Genomic DNA, 10,648 nt, shown 5'->3' on the forward strand with positions numbered 1-10,648 from the left:
ACTGAAGAGCATCTGTGGCAACATTCCTAGAAGATGCTGGTCACCATCTATGATGTTGGTCAGAGTTGCCTGGCACAGTAGGCTGTCGGAGAATTGGTGAAATCATCAGAATGTCTCATGACTCTAAATTAGATTACATAGGACACTTTAAAACACACTGTAGGGAACAGCTGAACTTGGGGAAAGCAATAAAAAGTTGTTCTACGTCATTCTTTTCCACCTCTAATTGCCCATGCTTTCCTGGGGTTTAAAAATAAAAACCATAAAATATATTTTCAGAAATGTCGGCAGGGCCTAAATTTATGAGAGCTTATGATCAAACATGAATACACTGAATACTCATGTTTTTTGTTATAGTTTGGATCATAATTCTCTCCCACATTCCCATGTATTGAAGGCTTGGTCCCCAGTTGAAGGTACTGCTGGGAGGTAATAGAACCTTTAAGAGGATGTGTTCAGTAGGAGTTTTTAAGTAATCATGTTAGATCATAGGAAGGGATTTGAACCCTCATCACTCCTCTTCCTCTCCTTGGTTCTCAGCTTCCTCTGCCTTCCAACAAGTCCGAAAGCTAGGAGGACAGCCAACTAGGGACTAAATTCTGCAAAACTGTTAGTTAGGGTTAAACTGCCTGGAGCCTGTTTTTCATTATTACCATCATACATTCGTGCTCAATTATATTAATACTTGTAGGGGAAATGAATTATTTTATAGTTTTGACTATACTAGACTATATAATTGGAATTTTAGTTGGAGTTTAACTCTTTAGAAGAAATTTATTGATCATTTCATTTTGTTTTTGTTTGAGACAGGGCTTCTCTATGTAATAGTCCTGTCCTGATCAAAAGAAGTGACATTGGACAGTATTGGAACTAATCTTTCTACCTCTGCATTATAACAAGCCTCTGAAATCTCAGTAGCTTTGGCACGTATTCAGGATCTAGCTGATGCTTTATTATTGGGTCATATACCTCCTATAGATTTCCTCTGTCTTATTTCTGGTTAGCTACTACAATACTGAAGTCTGTACAGTAGACTTTACAGTCAACAAAATCATCAGAATCTACAGAACCCAGCCCAGGGAGAAAACAAGAGCTAGACCCTTGGGTCTGTAGAAGTATGGCGCTGTGTCTCTTCTGCTGAAGAGTCAGAGATTGTGCTGGCCACATGCTCGAATGTGATTCCGTGGGAACTGCGGATACCAAGGGTGGAGACGCTTGAGTTGGACGACCTGACGTTGGAGCTGTTAGCAGAAGCTGGAAGTGCTTAGGACTCTGAGTCAGAGGACTTTGAACTGTGGACTTTTCTAACAGTTGCTTTCAATTAAGCCAGCCTGGCCTGCTGGGATTCTGGCAAGTCAGCTGTTCGGAAAACTCCCATTCTTTGGAAATGTTCTGACTTTCCCAAGCTTTTACTCAGCATCTTGGATTTTGTTTTCATTTCCATTTTCAGATTTATAATCGCTTAGATACAAATTGCTGTGGATTCAGACCTCGCAAGGAGGATGCCTGTATGCAGAATGGACTGAGGCCAAACTGTGACGACCAGAATTCTGTGACTTTAGCACACATTGTCCAGCGAAAGAATGACCCAAGGCATTTGGTCTTCATAAACAATAAGGGCTTCTTTGACAGAAGCGAAGACAACTTAAACTTCAAACTGCTAGAAGGCATCCGAGAGTAAGTTTTTGGTCTGTTGTGCGGGTCCCATCTTTCTTTAGCCTGGGCTGTTCTGGAACTCTCTGTGTAGCTCAGGCTTTCCTGGAACTCACTGACTTCCATGCTGACCATAACCTTGCAGTCAGCCCCCTGCTTCAGCTTTCAGAGGGCTGGGATTACAGGAAGAAGCTGTCACACCCAGAACAAAGACTGCACTTTCTAACGACCTGACATCTTGGATGATCACATGTGTGGTAAACGACTAGTCACGTTCTGTGAAAACTCAGGCCTGATGTTGGATAGATTTCCAAAGAAGTTGTGAGTGTGGGAAGAGACACCTAAGGGAGTAAAATAACCTTCCCAAAGCAGCCAGTGCACCTATCAACAGTCCACAATGCCTACATAGCTCCTACCACATTCTACCTTCACCACCTTGCTCAGCCTTCGTTGTGAGAACCTGTGTGGGTGAGGTTGGACAGATTCGGTGCTGTCAGGAATAGGGAGAATCAGGTGGCAGAAACTCTGTGATTAGGGCATGGGAGAAACAACAGAGATGTCCAGATCAATAATAAATGATTTGGCATGTCAATAGAACTGATAAGTGTGGAAGGGTGTCAGATTCATGATAAACCCACACGAGTGCTATTAATACAGGGAAATGAAAGACTCTCTGAAGAACAGGGCACCACAGGACAGCAGACCCTCCATGTTGGGTAGTAGGACTTTGGAGGACTCAGAAATCTTTACAGTAGACAGACTGTGGGGTTGGATCTTGAGCAAAGGAAGGCCTGCAGGAAGCTAGACCATGAAGTACTGTTATACACACTACTGACCAAAAACTCAGAGGTGATCTAAACAATTTGGGAGACATTTGGTAGAACTTAGAAAGGATACAGAGTAAAGGGAGGCAGCAGCGTGAAGCTAAAGAAGATAGTTGTGCCCAGTGGAAGTAAGAACACAGCCGATCTCATGCATTTGTGGATAGAGGAGGTTCAGATTCCTGAGTTGCAGGAACTGGCCACAGAGTCTGATCAATCCCATCCCAGTTATATAAGTCGTGACTAAATTTCATAGCTTGTGGAGCCAACCACGATCATTACCCATTTTAGTCAGAAATAAGATTCCATAATTAGATTGGAAGCTTAAGAGTCCATAAGATAGCAACAGCTCCCCAAGAGCGGAGCAATGTCAGGAAAACACCCCAGTATGTCTGAAGTTAGTGATAGATCTCGGCTTTTCCAAGCCTGCACCCCCTGTTTTTTTCTTGCGGATATTTGTACTTGTGTTCTGATGCGACTACTCAGTGTGTTCCATGCCCAGAGCTTGAAGGCAAACCCAGAAGAACACCAAAAGGGTAGGACTCCCCAATGATCCTTTGTCTGCAGCCCATTGCAGTTGCTTCTCCTTGACTTTGTGCTTAGACAATGTGGATTTTATATACTCTCAATACTGAAAAAGCATACTCTTCCTGTTGGTTTCGAGAGTCCCATGAGGCTTCCCCCCCCACATCTTTCCCTGTTGATGCTCTTCACAGCTCTGTGAATTGAAGGCAGAACACGTGACAGAGTCTCCCTTTTATATGTCTAAGCCAAGGAGAATTTATTGCATAGGAAAATTGACATTCTCAAGACATCACTTAGTAAATTGATACTACAGGAGCTTAAATTTCTTAGGAGAATTGAGAGTGCCAAGGGCATACATCTATCTATCTTAAACATTCACATAAATGTGAATACTTTTTTTATAAAATATATAGTTAACTAAGTATAATTAATTAATTATTGATTAATTATGAATATTAATACTTTATACAACAAAATGCTGCTTGGTTAATTCATAGCCCACAAGACTACATGATCCATGTCTTTAGGGAACCCAGAACATACAATAAGCCTTATTTAACTTCACACTTGTGAGATTTACTAAGCATGCTCAGCTCTGTGACCTTTGGTCTTCTAGCAACCTCAGAATTCTCGACCTTGGGTCCCTAGTGCCCATGCATCCCGGGTCTTGTCTCCAGGTTTGTCTCTAAATAAGTGCACATTCTTGCCATGTAGTTTTTGAGGTACAGCTGAATAGATTTGAAAGTTACTCTTGAACTCCAGTGATTATATGGTGATTTTAGCAGCATTTTAACCAGAGTTGGAGGAGGCCAAGCTGACATGTGACAGAATATAATTTATGATTTAAATGAGAATTTTTAAAAAGATTTCTGTATTTACTGCTAAATCCTATATATGCTAGACACTGACTCTAGCCTTTCTATATGAAAAAATGCAAGTTCAGCGAACTCTCTCAAGGTGATTCACCCAGATCCTTCTTAAGTGACCTCAGGAATGTCTAGTGAGATGTCATCAAATGTCCTTGCTCTGAAAGTTTACAGTTGCCACCCTTTTGTAACTGTAACTAATGTCTGAGGCTACCGCCTTACAAAATGGGAAGATTTATCTTGGTTCACAGCCTTAGAGGTTTCCGTCCACAGCCACCCGGACTCTGTTTCTTTGATCCTTTATTGGTGCTAAATGTCACCACACTTCCATAAACCAATGCCATATAAAAAACAATAGTAGAGTAATGGTTTTGTTTTCTTCTATGAACAGCATGTTTGCAATCAAGGATGAGAGGTTCCTTTTCAGTGAATGGCCAGGAATTAAAAGAGGGAAAAGGAGAAGGTCGAGTCCAGCATCCCTTTCAAAGCACGCTCCAATGACAACACCCTCCATTATACCTCACATCCTGAAGTGAGCACCATCTCCAGGCATAGCACTCTAACGACTAAGTCTTTAATACTTGGACATTTGGGGGGACCTTCAAGATATAAATTAGAGCATCATTTAATACTCTACGTAAGAAAAACACTGTCCTCTCTCCCTTCTCTTCTGTCATGTCTATTGTGGTTGCTCTTACTCAGATCATGTCATGTTGGTGAGACTTTTTTGGGTACAAACTCCCTGATTTTCTAGGCCTTTTAATCTTTCCAGTCTCTCCTCTGCGATGTTTTCTGAGCCTTAGGTGTGGGAGCTGTTTTTATAGATAATCCATTAGAACTTGGCTACATGAGTCCTCACCCCTACTCAAAGAATTACAGGCAACAAAAGGATGCTGAGAGCCAGAGAAATAGTCTTATCCAGGGAAGAGTACACCAATTGGTTGTCCACTACCAAATGGTCAACCTTGAAAACACACACACACAAGTAATAGTATGTAGACTGGGCAGATCTTATTTGAGAATAGATATGAATTCAATACACATATGTTTATGTAATAACAATGAAAAAGAGGCTATGAATTTGAAAGAGATCAAGGAGAGATATATGGGAGGACTTGGAGGGAAGAAAGGGAGAGGGGAAATGATTATATTATAATCTCAAAAATAAAAGAAATGACTTAAAAAAGAAGAGAAAAAGACAAGTACTGGCAAACACTCAAGTTCCAAAAGTGTAATCTGAACCAGAGGGAATTCTTCTTGAGCTTTCTTAAAAAAAAATAATTTACTTTTGTTCTTTTACAAGTTTGAGCTAATTGAACTCTAAACTCTAGGTTTTGCTCAGGGAGAATACCCATGTTTTGCTTCTCACCTTTTCTTTCATTGGACCCACCTTGCTACTGAGAAAGCAGATAAAAGACTTTCTGTGGGACGTATGGAGCTTGAGATGAAGGGAAATACTTCTTCAGACCTCAAATGATCTCACTTCTGTGCTCCTCTTTGCCCGTCTGTAACAACCTTTAAGTAAGAAATTAGGATGTCAAGTTCTAGTTTAGATAATTTGGTTCAATTGAAACAGAATTTTTTTTGCATTTTATTTTTAAGAGAAGTGTCTGCTTCATGGCGACAAAGGCCTTCTGGTTCTCAAGGTCCCATTTGGTAGTGTGACGTGTGCCAGATCAATGAAGGCAGAGCAGCTGGGGGAGGAATAATGACTGAGCAATCGCGAAGAGTGAAACGCTGTGTTATCGTTTCAGGTTTCCAGACTCTGCCGTTTCTGTGTTGAAGAGCCAGCACTTGCGCCAAAAGCTCCTCCAGTCTCTCTTCCTGGATCAGGTTTACTGGGAGAGTCAAGGAGGAAGGCCAGGCATCGAGAAGCTCATTGATGTGGTGGAGCAGAGAGCCCGAATCCTTGTCACCTACATCAACGCGCATGGAGTCAAAGTGTTGCCTATGAACGAGTGACGAAGGGCCTTCTGCCTCGAGGGCTGCACATGTGTGACTTTTGGGTTTTCTTAAATACAGCACATCAAGCATAAGTGTTTCTAGGAGGGAGGCCGCGTAGCTGAATATACAAAACTGACCCAGTATATATCATAAGCCAAGTTTTAAAAAAAGTTTGCAGAGTTGAAAGATACGCATATTCAAGGAGTATGGGAATAGCATATTGCTTGCAAAATGCCTGATGGTATTTTTTTGCCTAATTTTCTGGCACATGTGTCTCAGCATTGTTATTACCCAACGGCCCCAATTATTATTCCCAGTAATCTTTAAACCACTGTCATGTCATCTGATGGAGCAATATCAACCAGAGGCACTGACTCTTCTCATAACCCATTCTCATGCCGTTTGACCAATCTGACCAGCTCCCAGCAGAGAGTTTATTGACATTATCCTGATGATGATATTACAACCATTTCCCTAACCCTATCCAGGAGCAATTCTACATCCGGAAAACTGAGACACGTGGGCTGTGAAAGCAGCAGAGTCTTGAAACACCTTATAAGCAGACATGGTAGTAGATTCATTCGCAAACCAGCAGTGGGTTTCCTATATAATCAGGTCTCTCTGATCAACCAAAATCTCATACCCATTCCTTTTAAGAAATCAACCATCAGCATAGAAATATCTGTATGCAACAATGGCTATATTAGTTCACTTTACTCTCTTAATTTTGATTCAATTTATGTCTGGTGGTTAGAAAACTAAACCGCTATAAGGCATGATATGATGTTACCTACTTGAAAACTTATTTTGTGGCATCTCTTAATGTTCTTATACGTTGGTTGGTTGGTTGGTTTTTTGCAAAAATGATTATAATGTCTCATGTAGTCCAGGCTGACTTTGAACTCCTTATACATCTGAGGATGCCCTTGATCTTCTGGTGCTCCATCCCCCAAGTGTTAGGATTACAGATGTGTGCCACCATGCCCAGCAGTGCCTGCTCTCAGACTCAGAGCTTCGTTCATGCTAGATAGGGTGCTGTGTGATTGAGCCCATGACCCCAGCCCTCTCTTGTTTGTTTGATTTTAGTTTTGTAAGACAAAGTTTCTCTGTGTGTAGCTCTGGCTGTCCTGGAACTTTCTCTGTAGACCAGGCTGGCCTCGAACTCACAGAGATCCGCCTGCCTCTGCCTCCCGAGCACTGGAATTAAAGGCATGTCCCACCAGCGCCTGGCTCCCAGCCCTCTTTTAATGACTGTTTGTTTACTAAATTGCCATTTTATAAAGGATATGCTGTAATATCTGTAGTTTTTTTTAATCATAGAAGACTTCTTCTGTATAATTAGGTTTCATCTGATTTAATTGTTATTATCTAGGAATTGATGATAAGTTCACATATTAAATATATTACGTCGATCAATTCAATATGAGAAGTCTCAATGAAACCCAACCTGCGTGACTGGATCTTTTCAAGACGAGCACATGACTAGAGAACATGGGGCAACAGATTGGCAAAATTAAGCCTCAAACAATTCTCCCCTGAATCCCTCTATCAGCTTTTAGTTTGGTTGGGATGACTGAGGTGTACAGTGTTCATGCTCTTAATTGTTCTGTCTTTGGGGAATATGCAACGATGTTACATTTTCTACTTAAAGGGAGGCTCTGAATCCAGATCAGGATATTTCTCTCTCACTTTTAGCTCTCACCCCTTATTTAAAAGCGGATTGATTAACCTGAGATGGTGGTGCATACCTGAATTCCTAGAACCCAAGTAGCTGAGGAAGGAGGATTGCAACTCTGAGGCCAGTCTGGTCTGCATAGTGACATCCTGTCTGAAATGTATCCCTCCCTTCACAAATGCTGACTTTTTCTTTCTTTGAAAATTTAAAAATAAAACATTACAAAATTTTTCATATTTGCCTTCTCTTTTATTTTCAGTTGTTGTTCCTAACCTGCACAACATTTTCTGTATTCCGATGAAGAGTAATTTAATACAACATGAACTTAAAAAAAAACAACAACAGTATAGGCTACATCATAGAAGGAAAACGTTTGTGTAGGTGCTAATTGATACAAACATCCCAACCTATGGTAACAGAATCTTAACTCTAACCAAAGACAGACCAAGGGGAGAGGCAGCCTCTGACTCTCTTATTCCAAGCCCCGCATTTAATGTCATATGTGTTTTCTTTCCCTTGGAGTGTTGACCTTTGTCACATCTCTTCAATCTCCCAGACTATGCCCTGAGTCTGACTGTGGCCCTGGTCACTCCCTATGTTGGCCTCTGTCTATGAATTTTATCTCATTAATCTTCGTCTTCATTATCCTTGCAAACACTTGTACACCCCACTTGACTTAGAATTAAAAGAATTTCTACCAAGTTGTCCCATGCCTTATTAAGATGACCTATGTTCATTTTAATACTTCTTTATTTTTAGAAAATTTACCATTTCATCCGCATAGTGATATTAATTTCAGGCACTGTGAGCATCTTAAAAGCTTGCTTTCATGTGTCTAAAGCCACATTGCCTCTGGGCGGCAGCCTGACCTCCCACAGGTGGGTCAGACCGTTTTTGCCTAGTTATTTCAACATGCTTGATACTAAACAGAAAGCTCAAAAACACTGATTATTTTTGTAATTTTTCTTTTAAGGGTTTATTTTTACTTTTTATGCATATGTTACCTGTGTATACACATACATGTGTATGCAGTACTCATGGGAACCGAAAGAGGGCATGGGAACCACTGGAGCAGTTGTGAGCTACCTGACTTGGGTTCTGGGCACTGAACTGAGGTCCTTTGGAGGAGCAGTGAGTGCCCCCATCAGCTGAGCTTCTCACCAGCCCTTCCAGTTACCCTTTAACAATGCGTTTTATTTTGTAAGCAGTAAGCAATCAATGGTGCATTAGTTTTGAAAAATAGCTCCAAGCCAACCTTTGCGTTCTAACAAGTAACAAGTCTTCCTTTATTGACATGATGAGAATGCTTTGTGCATTTCAGATGTGCTCAAATTCTACCGTGATTTGGTTTGCGTTAGCCCATATTGTGGTTTATTTGCTTTGTTAGAGCAGGCTTAAAATAGAAGAATTGGCCTTGGCTTACATACAAGTGCTTATTCTCCTGTGACATTTTCCTTTTAGTGGATCTGAAAATGCACACATCTTAGACTCTGTAATAAAATATTCCAAATTAAAGTTGTGAGATATTCATGTATGTGTGTGCGTGTGTGCATGTGTGTGAATGAGTTTCCCACCAATCTGTCTCCGTTTTATACTGTCCTTTGGAAGAGCAAATAATTTGCTTAAATTGGAAAACAGAACAAACAATACTTGTTTGTGGGAAGGGTGGGAAAAAAGAGACAATTTAAGGGCTAAGACGTCTTCCTGGATCATGTGCGCACACATTTGATGTGATAAGTCATGATCGCTATGCTTTCTCTTGGTGTTCTTAAGCACTGTACTATAGGGTTGACAAAAGAAATTAGTTAGCAGGTACCGTACATCTTAGGAAGAGATTTAACTTTTGCTTAACTGTCCATGGCGGGCATGATCCTTACAGTATGTTTAACGTCTCTTTCCTATCAATTATATTAAATAAATTTGTTAAGTACTTAGGGACTGATAAAAATGTAAAATATCCTAGACTTATTCTTAATTTTTTTAATCTCCAGACTTGAATAATGAGGTGTTTATCATACTATATCTTTAAATATGCATTATATTACATGTAATGAATAAAATATCTAGATGGAAATTTATAGGCACATTGTTTTATGATATCTTAATGTCTATTTGAACAGACTTAGGTAAGACACCTTTAATGTGCTAGTCTGAAAAATATACTGAAATTATATATAGATAAAGTGAAAATGAATTTGATAATTTTTTTTTTGTAAAAATTAAGCAATATAGTCAAAAATCAAGCTAGGGGAATTCAAGGCATTCAGTAGCCTGTGGCATTATGATGGTCTGAGTCCAAGCCATACCTTGGCTAGTGAAAACTCCACTCACTTGTGTTCTGTCTTATAACACTAGCATCGAAAAGTGTTGATCCCACTTTCAGTGGGATCTCATACCCATGGACACCCAGTTATGGGTGGATCACTTAGCTCTTGGTCTGCAGTCTCTGAGGCTTAAAATGCCTGTTTTCCAGCGAAATAAAGAGGATAAGAAATGATATTACCTATAGTAAGAAAGATTGTCACTTAATAAAGCAAATAATTACTTATACACATAATCCGAAACTTCGATTTTTGGAAGAAATAGTTTACAAACTGTTTTATTCTTGAATGAAAGCTGAAGAACCAGTTATTGTTAGTAATTCTTAAATGTTTTTAGTCCACACCATTAGTTCCCAATCCATTGACACAAATTGTATTATTTGTATTATTTAATCTTTAATTTATTAAAATTCTATTACCTGCCTTATTTGCTCTTATTAAAAACAAAACAAAACAAAACATGGCCTGTTTTGGAGTAGGAGAGAAGCTACATTAATGTGCAGTATTAAAATAAGCTATGTGATTATTACCCAATAGTTTACTGAACACTAGCAATGTTCCAACATTAATAAAACAATTTTCTTTTTTCTTTTTTAGATTTATTTATTATGTATACAGTGTTCTGTCTGTCTGTATCCTTGCTGACCAGAAGAGGGCACCAGATCTCATTACAGATGGCTGTGAGCCACCATGTGGTTGCTGGGAATTGAACTCAGGTCCTCTGGAAGAGCAGTCAGTGCTCTTAACCTCTGAGCCATCTCTCCAGCCCAATAAAACAATTTTCTGAACAAATTAATGAACTTTTGCCAATGGAGTTATTTCTCTGACATTGCAAAAAGCTTT

At 39.8% G+C, this 10,648-nt stretch overlaps 1 protein-coding gene across 3 annotated transcripts in view; it reads left to right on the plus strand.

Moving 5' to 3' along the window:
• Window positions 1-7,718, plus strand: part of Gask1b (golgi associated kinase 1B) — a 39,744-nt gene extending 32,026 nt beyond the window's left edge. For all 3 annotated transcript variants that reach the window (XM_050158752.1, XM_050158750.1, XM_050158751.1), the window contains 2 exons: window positions 1,451-1,677; window positions 5,620-7,718. In XM_050158752.1, the coding sequence (XP_050014709.1) occupies window positions 1,451-1,677; window positions 5,620-5,827 (435 nt within the window). In that variant the 3' untranslated portion in view covers window positions 5,828-7,718. The remainder of the gene's footprint in view (window positions 1-1,450; window positions 1,678-5,619) is intronic.
• Window positions 7,719-10,648: the final 2,930 nt, after the last annotated feature.

Source organism: Alexandromys fortis, unplaced genomic scaffold (genome assembly GCF_014885135.2).
Source record: "Alexandromys fortis isolate MF-2015 unplaced genomic scaffold, M_Fortis_MF-2015_v1.1 scaffold_102, whole genome shotgun sequence".
In the NCBI taxonomy this organism is placed as follows: Eukaryota; Metazoa; Chordata; class Mammalia; order Rodentia; family Cricetidae; genus Alexandromys; species Alexandromys fortis.